The sequence below is a fragment of the Amblyomma maculatum genome, chromosome 1, assembly GCF_055883805.1.
Source record: "Amblyomma maculatum isolate TAMU_Amacu chromosome 1, ASM5588380v1, whole genome shotgun sequence".
Lineage (NCBI taxonomy): Eukaryota > Metazoa > Arthropoda > Arachnida > Ixodida > Ixodidae > Amblyomma > Amblyomma maculatum.
In genome coordinates, this window is record NC_139344.1 from 244989406 (window position 1) to 245006001 (window position 16596).

General features: G+C 44.7%; 1 protein-coding gene and 1 pseudogene across 3 annotated transcripts in view; one reads left to right on the plus strand and one right to left on the minus strand.

Moving 5' to 3' along the window:
* Positions 1–290: 290 nt before the first annotated feature.
* LOC146206126 (pfs47 receptor-like) lies at positions 291–5224 on the minus strand (annotated as a pseudogene). Its single transcript, XR_014704351.1, has 3 exons — positions 5083–5224; positions 3348–3561; positions 291–891 (listed from the first exon to the last, which is right to left on the minus strand). The product of XR_014704351.1 is annotated as a pfs47 receptor-like (transcript).
* A 7675-nt stretch (positions 5225–12899) lies between these two features.
* Positions 12900–16596, plus strand: part of LOC146206127 (pfs47 receptor-like) — a 66493-nt gene continuing 62796 nt past the window's right edge. For both annotated transcript variants that reach the window (XM_084590758.1, XM_084590757.1), the window contains exons 1-2: positions 12900–13024; positions 14854–15068. In XM_084590758.1, the coding sequence (XP_084446884.1) occupies positions 13009–13024; positions 14854–15068 (231 nt within the window). In that variant the 5' untranslated portion in view covers positions 12900–13008. The remainder of the gene's footprint in view (positions 13025–14853; positions 15069–16596) is intronic.

Below are 16596 nucleotides of genomic sequence, written 5' to 3' on the forward strand. Positions count from 1 at the left end.
GGCTGCTTCTCAGAACGACCATAAGGAAAGACGCAATGGAAGAAAAACGTTGTTGGCGTCATCTGAGGCGTAGATAAAGCAATGAGTTAAGGAAGACTAGATAATGTGTCCTCAAGTAGTGCTGTTGTAAGTGCATTTGATAAAAATTCATGAATATGAGTGCGACAATCACGGCGATGATGATGTGGATGATGGAGTCCCGCTACTAGCGCTCTGCTCTCCAAGCGGTACAGAGTGCTCCTTTTAGTGGAACCGCCCGCAATGTGTAAGCATGCATAGTCGAAATACACTTATTCAGTGTCACTTCTTTTTATTCACAGCCAGCCATTTATTCTCGCTCAGTTTGATTTCAATTTATTCACAATTTCAGGCATGCCGTCAGAAGCGCAAGGTAACCGCTCGCGCTTCCAGAAAATGCCATCTAGTGCATATTTCAGTAACTGGGCGAATTTCCTGTACCTCTTCATCCTTATGAATAAAGATTTATCTGTCTATCCCTATCTATCCATACTCTTCAACGAAGACCCGCAGTGCGACGACTGCGCAAATGAAAGCAATATGCCCACAGGTGCATCCGTCGTTCGCGACCAATTTCCGGCAGGATTCACTTAACTGTAGTTGCAGATGCTGTTTGAGATGTTCTCAGAAGTTGACTGTCTTGCAGACGAGGACCTCGTACTCGGTGTAGCGATGCTCTTCGCCGCCGTAGGTGACTATCGCGCAGCGCTGAGAAGGCTGCAGCCTGCCGACAGTCTTCATTCCCTTGTAGAGAGCGCGTGCAACGTAGAGCGGCTCTCCATCAGAGGTCACACCCCCTTGGATGGCTCCGTTCGGCACTGCGCCATTAGTAGCCGCCTGCCACTCCAGGCATGCACCATCGCAGACGAGCGCCTGCGAACCACAGTTACAACTCTGTGTGTGATTACACTGGCTCTGATTGGTAACACAGTATTCCATCGATCAAATGACGTGAGAAGCGGACAATAGGGTCTGATGAACAAAGACACCTCATTTTTCACATTTTGAAACGTTCTCATTTTGACAGGCGACACTGGAGAAATAACGAGCGTCACTTGATTTGTCGCACTTTTTCTTTTTGTTTTTATGAGCCATTTGTCGGATCCTTACTCATACCCTCTGCTGAGTTTGTTTTGAAAGCTAAACCACTACATTTTTACGCGAGTAGCAGCCCTCAAATTGAAAACAAGTTTCGCACTAACCCCCAAAATTTGCAGCAAGTGGGGAAGACACTAACAGCACATCGAAGCAACCAAATGTCGCAGATGCTGCAATAACACATGCACCATCATTAAACACCTGCCCTCAAAACACAAGACACCGTTGCATTCAGGGCATGCAGTCACCATGTACCAGATTCGGACCTAGCCCAACACCGGCATAAAAACCAAGCTACAGATCTTCGGCATTTCTCAAAAAAAACAACAACAACAACCGACATCTTCGCCTTTTTTCAAGCCTCTTTTATGCCACTCCACTTCCATAAGCAGGCATATTTCCTTTCTGTTCGGATAAAATGCTTGGACTGAGTGGTTGACTGCTTGACATCAAAAGGTTGCACAGGAGTTACTGCGCGTAGCGCGGCACATTTTCCACAGCTTTTAAACCTTACTTTGTGCCTCAGCTTCTTCAAAACACATTTTTTCCCCTTTGCCATTCACACCTTTGAAAGATATTTCTGTGTCCGCCCTGCAGGACTGACCTGGTTAACAATACAGAGACAAGCTCAACTAGACAACCGAATGGCGACCCATATGTCTTTAACGGCGTAACATTGCCATGTAGGTGGCAGGAGAGGTCAGCCATGCTATTCACAACAGCGGAAACGAACACGAAGACGACGAAGAGGAGGCAGTAGACGAAGGCGATAGAAAAGACACGAAGAGCTCCTGAACCGCATACGTGCTATGAGGCCGGGAGTATGAATATGTTAGCTTTAGTGATGTTTGTTTTCTTTGCTATCTATTTTTATTTTTGTTTTGATTTTGCTTCTTGTGTATTTTGGTAATTCAACTAATTTTTTATGTGAGTTTCTAGTCGTTTATGAAACTTATGACTCCACCACGCATTCACTAGACTTCCCTGTGTGCAGCTCTGGCTAAAGTGCATTCGTGACCTGTGGACAGCGCACGTAGCCATCTGGCAATCTGAAGGTCCCACAAAGTTTCGACTCCCATCCTATCTAAATGTTTCTAATTTCAGCTCATTTACTTTCCTTTGCGGAGGTAAAGCTTCGTCAGAAATTTGGTGCCCATTCAAATATTTTGACCTGTATTCGAAGTGGCTGCAGCAGCAACCATAGTCCTCCATAAAGAAAATAAAATTCACGTAAGAAAAGACGTTTGGCAAGGTAATTCGATACACATAGTACTGTTAACCACTTGCTTAAAGGAAGTATTCAGAGACGTGAATTGCGAGCACTTAGGGTTAAGGGTTCATGGAGAACACTTTAGTAATCTCCGATTCACTGATGACGTTGTGTTAACCAATAATGATTCTTGATCTAGACAGGAAAAGCAGAATGGTAGGCCTAAAATTAATATACATGAGATTAAAGTAACGGTGGGCATAAAATTAACATACATGAGATTAAACTAATGTTCAATAGCCTGGGATCAAAACAGGAATTTACGACAGGTAGCAACGTGTTAATGTTGTATGCGAATATGTCTACTTGGAACAGGTAGCAACCGCAGATTCCTACTACGAAAGGGAGATAACAAGCAGAATAAGATTAGGATGAAGCGCATTCGGCAAACACTCGCTGAATATGACTAGCAGTTAACCGGTATCGCTCAAGAGGAAGATATACAGCAGTTCCATCTTTCCGGTAACTGTCCTATGAGGAGAAAAGTGGAGGCTAGCCGAAAGGGTTCAACGTAGGTTGAAGAGAGCGCAGAGAGCAATTTATGTTGTGTGATGTTAACAGACGTGGATTGACCGGCCATGACAGTTTACACTTCACTGCAAAGCATTGCAAGGGCCAGGAAATATATCTCCTTCATGCAGAAATGTAACAGCTAACCTGGATCACCGTAGCGAAATGACCAGGAGACTGCTTTTACATGCGAGAATGTGAAATAAATTCACTATTTTATCAAGTGCAGAGCCATGCTGCGTTACATACACTATGAGTCATGACTATGCGTAATGGTTGTACGAACTCTACACCTTGCCTTCATTTCGCTAATAAATAAAGGGTCGCTACTCATGATCGGAAGTTCGGTATAATTAGGCGCTCATATATATTGCGGAGTCTGTAGCAGCGTGATACTCAATGCATGTTAAATAGTGAGAGAAAATGAAGAAATCAGTGCCGTTGCGCTCACCTGGTAGTCCCGGTATTTGTGTTCCTTTTGTTGTGGCCCACGTAGCAGTAGGCGAGGATGGTGAGCACCTTGCCAGGTATCACGTTGCCCTCGTGCACCGCGCGCCCAACATAGGTGATCTCGCCTCCCGTGTCGTCACCACCGGGCACGGCGTTTACCGGGATGTTGCCTTCTTTACAGGTCACCCAGACGCATGGCGACTTGTAGCTGATCGCTGCAAGGCAATTAAAAAAAACCCATCACATCAGGTGGTGAGAACTTTGCGTATTGCAAAGCTTCTGAAAGTAGAAACAACTAAAATTTGTTGTTTTCTCATAGAACAGCGGTTCTTCGAGTACTCAACAAGATGCACTCGATTCGGTGTCATGAAACACAATATGGTCGTGCATACAAAATTTCTAAGCTAATAAACTCTTGTGTCTAAATTAACTCTGGCTTCTTTGCTTGTGGGACATACACCACCGTTCACGCAGGCTCCCAGCTAAATGTGACTTGGCACTAATAGTATATACATAGTTGTCGAACATAAACTACTTATTCAACACCCTGCCCCATACGTCAAATTACGGCTGCCCGAATTTTGACTTCACTTGATGGTACAGATATTTTATAACTGAATTTGTTTTCATTGCTTATAGTGAACACCTAGGTTATACAGTTCTGGCAAGCTTTCTGTACCGCTGGCCTTTCCACATTACGTCGACTGTTATTCGCTGTGTTATAGGCGCTGACACACCGTGGAAAGCGGACACTTAGAGTCATATTAGAGTCGAATATAACTTATTCGTTTGCATCAGACGCCTTAATTCGATGTATTATAAGAAGCTACGTACTAACGCTTGGCGAAGCTTGTATGCTCGCGGCGCCCGTCTTTGCCCAAAAAGCAGAGATAGCTGATGCATGAAATACTAATAAATGCAATTCATAAAGCCATTATTCATGTTGTGAATATGGTCAGATTTTATCACTAGGTGTTCATAGATGCGGAATATCCGATGCCTGAAACCACCGACGTGCTTTCCGAAACGCGCGATGTTGGCGTTGCTTTGTCGGCTACTAAGTCGTTGTTCGCTTCCCTGTCCCCTCAGTAAGTGCCACAAATTAATTCCGAAACCTCACTAATGTCCCCCTTGAGCCATTGAAAAAACAGATACCCAGCGTAACGTGTGTCATTGTGTGCCTGCTTTGAAGGTACGTATTAGTCTTATATGCTGAGTTCTCCGGAGAAGCTCGTAGAACTGAGCGCAACTGATAGCTCATGTCGGAATCAGTGAGGCCTTGGACACTGGGTCAAGGAGCGTTGGCTTGACGGGTGCTATGCAGCACTGGTTGCAGACATATAAGCGAAGGACCCGAGAAAGAAACAAAATCTAAACAAGGAAATGAATTTAAAAAATATCATTTGAGGTAGCGACACCAAAAAGAAAATAACGAGTGAATAAAGACGGACTTTTACCATTTGAACGTGCAACCTCAAAACTATGGCTCAGTAGATAGGGAGCTTGTATGCAATCGCACGAATATTCCAGCACGTTGATTACTAACGGAAGGATCTGCCTCACGATCTCAATTTGGGGTATACACCGCGCCCAGTGCTCTCACACTTCAGGAATAGAATGGCAAGCGTTTGTACGTACTATTTCGACAATACAAGTTAGCAATATATTCAACAGCCATGATGGATCTCTTTAGCCAACAAGAAAAATGCATCATGAAGCAAGGAAGCCATACTTACATCCGTAGTTCGCCATTGCTTATAAGCTGTGGTGGCACGGTCTTCACTACCACTATAATTTTCCTAGCGAAACGCGGTCTATACATACGGCAGCACAGCCAATGAGATCCACCAGACATTGCTGGAGATAAGCGAACCATGAACTCGTTATAGAGGTGGGATTAAGATTGGTTTGTATGCAGAAACGGGTCATCTCACTATTGTTTTAGGACATCGATTTTTACCTCTGGCTACATCAATGTTTTTAATGTTTTAATGTAGAGAGCATATCCTTAATATATAGGCTGATAATCGGCGGGCGATGGGGATAACGGCGTGGGTTCTAAGAGAGGATAAGCATTTCAGTAGTCGGCCCAGCCTCGGGGAGAGAACAAGAGGGAATTTGCAGAGGTAAAGTGGCCGCTGTTGACGCACAAAAAGGCGAATTGTAAATCATTTGGAGATGTCCTTTACCCGGCGCGGACGTACAACAATGAGGACGTTATCTTTTCAGTCTAAAAGTAATGGATTTGCGGAGTGCTCTTGCTGACCGAAGGCAATTATCGTCCCTTCATAAACATATTCTGCTCTGCGATCTGTGCTCCTGTGACGGCCATGGCTGTGCTTAGCAAAACCTTTTAAGCGTTGCATGCCTGCAGAAGCGGGGGGGGGGGGGGGGGGGGGGAGGTTTAAAAGCGATTTTAACCTTATCGGTTTTGAGAATTAGTGGCATATATATTTGGGCGCAATGTTCGTAAATAGAAAACATTTTTCACTTCATTTCAAAAAACCCATACACAAAAATTGAGTTCTGCGTTTATCGAATGAAAGCGCAGTGTTTTATGCATATTTAACATAACCTTCAGCATTGATGACAAAAGACAAAGTGCAGATTAAATTTTGTCCGCCAGGGATCCGTTCTAAACAGAGTTTTCAAGGTTCGTACAATGTTGATCATACGTTTCTGCGTTTACGTTTTTCTTCTGGATTTTACTACGAATATTTAACGTACAAACATAATTAAATTAACGAAATGCAGTACCAATACCTTGGCATTGGACTGCAACATCAGCAACCTTATTATCTAGAATATTGACAGTAAGGAACGAAGACAAAGTAGTTGAGGGACAGATGTGTGCGTTTTAGTGCCGGTTCTTCATCATTTGTTATGCACAGCTTGTATCAACGTTCACATGGCTTACACAAGGCGAAATATCCATCGGCGTTGCATCACGGCTCCCGTCAACAAAGCTGGTAGGCTCTTGATCTTAGGGTCTTTCTTCTGTGACTTCATAATGACTGAAAATCTGTCGTGGCTAGGGGCGTATACCGGGCAGGGAAACCACTGCTAAGCGATGCATCCATTGGCGTAGCACCATGGCTCCCATTTACATCACTGGCAGCCTCTTGTTCTGAGGTGTTACTAAACAATGATACTGCAAAGGTTTCGTGTCTTGGCGGACATACCGTATAGGGCAACCATACTAGGCTCCATTCCATTACTGCCGACAGGGTTCGTTCGGTTGCCATGCAGGACCACTGCAGTAGGGATATAGGTGGAGCCCGGGCACGAACCAGAGCGGAGGTGGAGGGAATGTGAAGCCAGAAAGGAAAGAAATCACGCCCGGCACAGTTCTGGCTTTGTGGCACGCTCTGCCCACAGGAATCATTTCCGGCATACGCTTGTGGTCCAGTAGTGCTGGCTGACCACACGAGTCATTCTTGGCAGAGTTCTGGTTTGGCGATGCTACCCGTTGAAACGGAAGCTCCTCGACAGTGTTCTGGTCCCACAATTCTATCTGCCTACGTGAGTCGTCTCCGGTACAGTTCTGGTTCGTTAAGGCTGCCTGTCCAACCGAGTTCCCCACCGCACAATCCTGGTTCAACGATGGTCCTTGGTCACAGGAAGCGTCGTCAGCACAAATCTGGTTCGGCGGTGCTATCCGCTCACATGAGGCGGCCATGACACATCAGAAGCAGCACCCGAATACCCAGAGCTGACTTGTAGTGCAGGAGACGAAAGTCCGACGGTCCAGCTGCCCTCAGCCTATTTTTCACATAAATACTTGCGGTAAGGTGACGTCTGCAAGCTGCCGGCTCCGGTCCTTCTTCTTCTTCTGCCTAGATAAATGGCACATGCCCGGGTTCAGTGTGGACTGCCAAGTGTCCTACAGATACTGAATTAGTGCAATAAATTATTGTCAAGTAAACAAAAACCTAAAATTTGCGATCACAAAGTTGAATGGAAGGAGACAAAAATACGGAGCAAAAAATTTGGAAGTTCGTAAATTTGGAATACAATTAGGAAGGGAATCTCTCCGTAGCTGCCCGTCGAACGAAGTTCGAAGCTCGAGGTTTTATTGGTCGATTACGTCATGAGTTTGAATGCTAGCGCTAAAACACTTCACATGCATTACCTACAGCCTCTACAAATTTGAGTTCTCAGAATATCGCGGAATTCTCTAAAAGTGACGCAGCGGCCCTTTAAGCAGAACAAACCATCGTGTGAAAACTAGTACGTTAGCTTCGTCAGCAGTACTAAAGCAGGCCGTAGAACGAAGTGAAAATTCAAGGTCGCAACACAACTTCGACGAGGCGTAATCGTGCGCTGGCTCTGAGCGGACTCTTATATAGCTTATCATAAAGCATAGCATCGTGCATTCAAAATAGCATATAGATTGTCCTTGATGTGATCTCATATCGAAAAGTGGCTAAAGCCTCCAAAATTAACTCTCATTATTTGCGGCGGCCAACGCTGCATGAGTAAATTACAACAGGGAGAATTAATATTATGTACTTATCATGCGACTCGTGAGTACCGCTATAGAGCAATGTCGCGAACCTCGCATTTTCCACCATGCTTGCGTGATTGGTCTGCAGTCTGTGAACGCATTCCATTATTCCCAATGCAGCAATCATTTTTTTGCTGTCCTTCGAGAAAGTGGCTAGCTGATAGGGTCTCGAGAGTTATGGCGGCATGGATGCTTCCACATGAGCCATTCTAAAGTGCGCCGACTGTTTGGGGCAGTTCCCCGCTAAAAACTGAGATCGCATCGTAGAGTTTAACCCACCTCGTTTCACAATACCGCAGTAAGCGGCAGAACGATTTCAAGGCGCTTTCAATATACCTCTTCATGGCCGCACTTCTTTTTGGTGATCTCCTGTAGAAACCTGAAACGACCCTGATCATAAAGAGATGATAATGTCAGATCATAATGTCGCTGCTGGAGCTAGGTTCGCGATATTTTTTTCTAAAAGAAAACTGCGGCCTCAAAAACAAAATACATATTTATAGCATTTTTAACAGTAAAAGTTGCAGTAAAAGGTGCAAGAGTAAACTTTCAACTTTACGAATTTTCAGGAACAACGTTTTCTACCTCTTCCAATATATGATTTGTGTGTGTAAGGGGGGGGGGGGAGGAGAAGACTACGGCGTGTTGTAAAACTAAGATTTATTCCTTTGTGTCTACAGATGTGCCATCACATATGAAAATTTCTTTCAGTACGAACAAGAAAAATATATCATATTGGACCTCGATCGCCGTACTTACCTGAACACACCAAAAACAAGATATATCAGTATTTTTTTTATTGCATGTTGGAGCAGGACATGACAGCCGGGGCGAGCCGCCACATGATGCGACCCTATCGAGTCACGCTGTGTTGTGCTCTCCTGATACCTGCAGCGCGCACTGAAAAAGAAAGAAAAAAGATGGTGGGGGTTAAGGCATGGCTTGAACCTTATAAGAGAGTTATAACAGAGCAAGCTCTAAGTTTCTCTGGCCACTTATGTCTATCAAACGCACGAATCCATTATTTGTAAAGGCGTCATCGAATCATTTCCTAGGAATATCCTTACTTCCCAACTATTATCGTCCAACTATAGCAGCTATGTCTTCTGGCCACTCACCGTATAGTTTGCGCTTAGCATGGACAAGTAGTTATCTCTCGATATATCGATGTCGTCATCGACGAAGGAGCGAAGAAAATCTGCTGCTCCTTTTTTTTTCAGTCTAGCGATTAGCTGATAATATGAAAAGATATTCTAAAGTACGCATCACAGGAATAGTGAAAACATTTAGAGAGCACTTAAAACCTCTCAATAGCACTAAGACACAATCCTCTCGGCGGCCATCATCGGTGGCGATGTTGGGCTCTCTTTGCGCCGCATGGTTTCACAGCTGCCGACAGGAGGCGTGCGGCGGTGTGTCAGCCTAGAGGTACTATAAAATCTATATAGTAACTCTAGGTCAGCCTAGAGCGACTGCCTATAGAGTCATCTGCAGATCAGTGGGGTGCGTTACGCGTCGCTGTATGGTCCTGACATACGGCGCAAGTCGGCTGCGGAGATGGTGCTGCCGATCGACACCGCTCGGCGGAGTTCTTCACACGTACCGGTGCGGACAAATGTACACGATGCGCGCTGTTTGCTCCTAAAATTTTTACCGCATTGCATAAATGAAACTGGCAGTCGTGGTATGTGCGAACCGGTAGTAGTAGACGCCAGCTAGTGACCGCGTCCCTCGTAAAATCAGTTACAGTACGCGGAGGGTTGCGTACATGTCCGACGAACAGCTGCTCTTTCGCACCTTGCATAAGGTGACACACCTTGTTTGCCTCCGACATGGATGGATATTCGCGGTTGAAAAGCCGAGTAATCTCCTCAAACATCGCGACGCTCTTATTAGACCGCTGCGCTCTCTACTGTAAGCCAGTTAAGCCATCTCTTTACTTTTATATCTGCCGAATATTCCGAGCAGCTGCCACCGTAAATCTTTCCAGAATAAACATTCAACAACTTGTGCTCCTAGTCCTACGTATTAAACGCAGAGACCCGGTCGTTGCTGCTCAGCCAGTCCTCACCGTCCTCAAATTTTTCGTGCGAACACTATCTGCCGACACTCTCTGTCCACAATTCATGTCAATGCGTCCTATATCTTGCAAGGACGTTATTACAGGCTAGTTGGTGCATTTCGTAAAGTATGTTTCAAGCTCTCAGTAACGGGAGACAAGACAAAGAGTAGACAGGATAAGGCGACAGGAAGCGCATAGTCCTGTCTACTATTTTTCTTGCGTCCCGTTGCTCAGCGCCTAAGACATAGTTTCTATATCTTTGTTGGTTATTATTTCGTTTTAATTTCTTAAGTTTGAATTGTTTCCCATGGCATTGTTTCTGTAGCCGTCTTGTTACGCCTTGCTTCACTGTAGCTTAATTATTTGCATATTCACTGACAATCTTGGTGTATATTTATATACACTAATACATCCCCCCCTCCCTCCCCAACCGAAAAAAAAAAGGGGGGGTTTGTTCAAAATCTCGCTTCTGGGGTTATTTAAAAACGAGAAATGAACAGTACACAAAAGCCACTGCATTCGTGGCCAGATAAATTGAAACGCTCATGTTAATAGACTTCTTCATTTAAGGGAATTGCCCGCCGTGTTGGTCGAGTAGTTAGGGCTCTAGACAGCTGAGCCCAAAGGTGGGGAATCGAATCCCGGCCACGGCGGCCGCTGGAAGCGAAAAGCAATGCATCTATGGGCTGGGCGAGGTCAGTGCACAATGCTACTTTGAACGCTCAATGCCGATTTAGACAGCTCGTCGCAGAGCCAGTCCCAGCATATGTCTCGTGGAAGTTGCGTTGTGGCCTTGAGTATTTCACTTCGGGCGATGGCCTGCTTTCGTACTGCTGACGAAGCTAACGTACTAGTTTTTACACGAGGGTTTGTCCTGCTTAATCCCTTCTATTGCTGAGAGGTTCGGGTATTCATCGAGACATCGACAAGTGACGCCTATGTTAAGGCAGCTCACAAAAACTGACTTCAAAAAAAAAAAAAGCATGACGAGTTTTTTTTTTTTTGTTTAAAAATGTAAAATACCGATGTAATTATTTTATGACTGAAATAAAATTATTAAGACAGCAGAGAATAAAACCACATGGCGCCGGTGGTATTCGAAATCACGACCTCTGAATTTCGCGTTTGGGGCTTTACCATCTGAGCTCCGCCGATGGCTGCTCAACCTTCTATTTTCGTAAGTATTTATACTGCGTGTAACCAATCCCTGAGAGTGTTCACCGGCACCACCCTCACCCGCAGCAGAGGACGTGGAAAGTCCTGCTTTACTGCTAGTATCGCGTGGAGCGTAATTTAACTGGGAGGCTGGGAACTGTGTTAAAACCCTCTTATGCTAGCTATACGGTGTCAATGTTGCCAGAATCCACGCCTTGGTCTAGCCAATCAGCAAACCAATGTGACAGTTACTGCACCCATTCGTTTCACTTAAAAGCGGTTTTCAATTTTCACGCGTTACTTGTACGCGCATGTTATATGAGTACATGACGTCCTGCACTGTTTCGATAATATAATTAAACAAAATTTCTTGAAAGTAAGGCGAGTAGCACTTAAGCACTATGTCAACGCGCCGATACTTTGAAGATGCACAACAAACTACCTGCATTTGTAACATTCCTTAAGCTGAAGAATTTCTCGATACACACGACGGAATTCCCGGAGAGCAAAGGTACATACTTTACGGGGCACGTGGCCTGCGAATAAGAGTAGCAGATAAGAGATAAGAAATTCAAGAGTTTCAATGTCATCGCCATCATCAGCGACGACTTAGGCATGGTATTTGGGCTTCCCCATGAGCCTGAACTGAATAGGCATGCTATGTTTGATATTATAGGTAATATGGTTGCTGATGTTGCGGTCCAAAGCATGGTATTGGTACTGCGTTCTGTAAATTGAGGTATATTTGTACGATAAATGTCTGTAGTAAATTCTATAAGCACATTTCATTTTATATCATTACTCGACGATGCAACTTAGAAGACATTTATGGCCGCATTGTATCTCCCCATTCATTCCTTTTAATCTCCTCACGATTCTTTTGCATCTTTTCCTCCCCAATTGCCCTTCCTACACAGAGTAGCATGTCAGCGAAATTTAAACGCCGGCTAAAATATCTGTTCTTCATTAAAATATCTCTCTCTCTCTCCAGAAGAAAAAAAAATTAAATGCGGAAACGCATATATGATCCACCGTTTTTGCAAGTACTTTTAAATGTTATTTAATATGGAGCCCCGACGGAGAAAATTTAATTTACTCTTCTCTTGCCTGGACGTTGAAGGTTATCATAAAGTACATGCATAAAGTACAGCTCTTTCGTGCGATCAACACAGAACTGAATCTCTGTGTCTCAGTACTTTAAAATGAAATAAAAGAAAAAACAAATTCACTATTAAAAACATTGCACCCAAGTATATATGCAACTAATTTTGAGGCTAATAAGGTTAAAATCGTATTTAACCCCCCCACCCTCCTCCCCCCAGCAGGCATGCAACGCTTAAGAGGTTTTTGCTAAGCACAGTCTTGGCAATCATAGGAGCACAAATCATAGAACAGAACATGTTTATGAAGGGACGCTAATTGCAATCGGTCAGCAAGAACACTCCACAAATGCATTACATTTACACGGAAAATATAGCGTCCTGATTGTTGTACGTCGGCTACGGGCCAAGGACATCTCCAATTGATTTGCAATTCGCATTTTTCTGCGTCAACAGCGGCCACATCACCTGCACAAATTCCCTCGTGTTATCTCCTCGAGACAGTGCTCCCCACTGCAATGTTTATCCTATCTTGGAACCCACACCGTCACCCCTAGCGACCGCCGATCATCGGCCGATACATTCAGAATATGTTTTCCACGTTATAAAAACAGATGTAGTGAGATGTAAAACCCTTTGTCCTAAAACAATAGTGAGGTGACCCGTTTTTGCACGCATACACCTCGGCCCTAATCCCACCATCATAGCGAGATCATGGTTCGCTTATCTCTAGCAATGTCTGGTGAATCTCATTGACTGTGCAGCCGTATATATAGGCCTCGCTTCGGTAGGGAAATTATAGTGGTAGTGAAGGCCGTACCACCACTGCTTATAAACAATGGCGAACTACGGATGTAAGTATTACTTTCTTGCTTCATGATGCATTTTTCTTGTTGGCTAAACAGATCCATCGTGGCTGTTGGATATATTGCTTATTCGTATTGTCGAAATAGTACGTACAAGCGCTTGCCATTCTAGTCCTTAAGTGTGAGAGCATTGGACGCGGTGTATGCTCCAAATTCAGATCGTGAAGCCGCTCCTTCCGTTAGTATAACTAACGTGCTAGAATATTTGTGCGATTTCATACAAGCGCTCTATCTACTGAGCCATCATTATGAGATTGCTGATTCAAATCACAAAAATGCGTCTTTGTTCACTCGTTATTTTCTTTTTACATTCGTTTCCTGAAACGATAATTTTTTTTTATTTATTTGCTTGTTTATATTTTATTTCTTTCTCGGGTCCCTCGTTTATATGTCAGCAACAAGTGCTGCACAGCACCCGTCATCCCAATACTCCGTGTCCCGGTGTCCAAGGCCTCGCTGAGCCCGTAACCAGATATAACATTCGGACATGCGCTATCAGTTGCGCTCAGTTCTACAAGCTGAAAGACATACGCTGCGTGCTGCATTGGATCGTCTGGAAGCTCCCCCCTTAACGGAAGGGAAGATCTTGGGACCAAGGCCACAAAATGTATCTGCGCTCAAAGCCTACAAGGCACTTCGCTTTTTCTGAGTGACTAGCCTGATTGACAAACTGTGACTTTCTCCCCTCCTCTTTTCTTCTACCCTCCCCCTTTAATCCCCCCATTCCCCTTCCCCAGTGCAGGGTAGCCAACCGGAATTATTTCTGGTTAACATCCCTGCCTTCCGCCTCCTTTTCTCCTCCTCTTTCCTCCGGATAATTCAGCATATTTGAATAATACGTCGCTTCAAAACAGACGCGCAATGACGCACACGTTACGCTGGGTATCTGTTTTTTCAATGGCTTAAGAGGGACTCTAGTGATGCTTCGGCATTACTTTATGGCACCTACTCAGGGGACAGGGAAGCGAGCAACGACTTGGTAGCCAACAAAGCAACGCCAACATCGCGCATTTCGGAAAGCATGCACATCGGTGGGGTCAAGCGTCGGATATTCTGCATCTAAGTAGCACCTGGAGATAAAAAATAATCATATCCATAACATGAATATTGGCCTTATGAATGCGATTTATTTGTACTGCATGCATCAGTTATCTGTGCTTCTTCGACAAAGATGGGCGCAGCGAACACAAGCTTGACCAAGGGTTAGTAGCTTCTTATAATACGTTGAATTAAGACTTCTGATGAAACGAATATGATTATTTCTTTCTAGCAAACTAAGTGGCCGTCGTGTCCACAGTGTACCGGCATCTATTACACAGCTAATAACATACGACGTGGGTTGAGTATGCTTTTAACGCCAGCGATACAAAAAGTTTACCAGAACAGTAACCTGTTCACTATAAACCGCAAAAAATTATGTCCTCTAAAATATTGGTACCATCAAGTGAAGCCATATTCCGGCAGTCATAGTTTGATATGTTCAGCAGGGTGTTGAATAAGTAGTTATTGTTCGACAACTATGTATATACTATAAGTGCCAGTCGCATTTGTTTGGGAGCCTGCGTGAACGGTGGTGCATGTCCCACGAGCAAAGCAGCCCGAGTTGATTTAGACTCAAGATGTTATTCGCTTAGAAACTTCTATACAAGATCATCTTGCATTTCGCGACACTGAAACGTGTGCATCTTGTTGAGTACTCGAAAAACAGCTGCTCAACGCGAAAACAGCAATTTTTAGATGATTCTACTTTCAGTAGCTTTGCAATACGCAAAGTTCTCACCAACACATGTGATGGGGTTTTTGAAATTGCCTTACAGCGATCAGCTACAAGTCGCCATGCGTCTGGGTGACCTGTAAAGAAGGCAACATCCCGGTAAACGCGGTGCCCGGAGGCGACGACACCGGAGGCGAGATCACCTATGTTGGGCGCGCGGTGCACGAGGGCAATGTGATACCTGGCAAGGTGCTCACCATCCTCGCCTACTGCTACGTGGGCCACGACAAAAAGGAACACAAATACCGGGACTACCAGGTTAGCGCAATGACTTGAGTTCTCCATTTTGTTCACTGTTTTACATGTATTGTGTATCACGCTGCTGCAGCCTCCGCTATATATATATATATATTGTAAAAGAAGGCTAGGTCGAGATGGCGAGGTCGTGACGGCAAGGACAGCCAAGCCTTGTCTAGCGTTTTAATCCGATCACGAACCCAGGCGCGCGCCGGAGCCGGCGTCGCAGGACGATGATGATGGTATGTACAAATGAAAGAAGAAGATCATGGCATGTACAAATGAAAGAAGGTCCACAGAAGGCTCACAATATATATATATATATATATATATATATATATATATATATATATATATATATATATATATGATCGCCTATTTATACCGAAGTTGCGATCACAAGCGCGGGAAGAATCGCGCATCGCGGAGTCGGCAGCAAAACACACGCCGTGATGGTGGCAAATGCCAGGTGTGCAAATGAAAGAATCTTGCAGCTCTGTTCAGCCGCTTGCCGCTTACGTACCTCTCATGAAACAGTGGTCCAAGTCAGGTGGGTGTAAGCAGAGAGCTTCGATTTTGATGCGTGAATTGGCTCCTATAGACGGTGGTATGAGAAGCTTAATGTACCGAAGAGACTCAGGCCATGAAGGACGCCAGAGTGGAGGCCTCGGTAATAATTTCGGTCAACTATAGGCTCCTATAGCTCCTATATGATTTAGCCTATATATGCACGGTTGACTAGTCTGCAGATGCGGCACCGCCATGAGCGCCGGCAGCAGCCATGAACGAAACTTGATGGCATGGAGGTATATATACTAATAGGCTATATCCGACTCAGATGGTTGTGCTCTCTCCTCTAATGTATTTAGTGGACCCTCACGGGACTGGTCTGTGCAAGCAATGCCGATGCCATCACTTTGTTCTCTTCCGCCCGTGTGGACGGCCCTTGACTTTTCACTTTCTGAGCTATTTGTTTGGCAATTTGGAGACATTTTAACGCGACAACTTTAAATGCCTCGTTATCAAGAAAATCCGGCGCCGGCGTCCGTGTTGTGAGCGAAAAATGACGGGCATGGAGATGGCAGGTTGTAGCTGGCAGCTGATTCATGGCCGGGCACTGATTCTTCGATGGTTTGTTCGACGACCACGTGATGGCATAAAGTTGGCAGGAGCTGCCAACTAGGGTTGCTCATTTGTAGTGGGAAGGTGGAATATATTTGAATCAACCGTACAGTTGGATGTCGAGTCAGGCAGGCAACTCCAGGGACACGCGAGCTCGTTCATATGGCTCGGTTAAAGCGGTCCTTTATGCCAGGTCGTCACCTACGACTGGTAGGCGTATAACGTGATATCTTACCGCTGTATGCTTATAATAATGTTCAAGCTATCAGAAGCACGAATTAAAGAGTGCTAATTCATCTTGTAGAAACTGCATATACGCGAAAGAGGTATCGCAAGGGGAGACGTAGATGGGGACAATTAACGCTATCGTGTTATATACCCTTAAAAGCGACGATTAAGGGTCCATCATATTTTTCTTTGCTCTTTG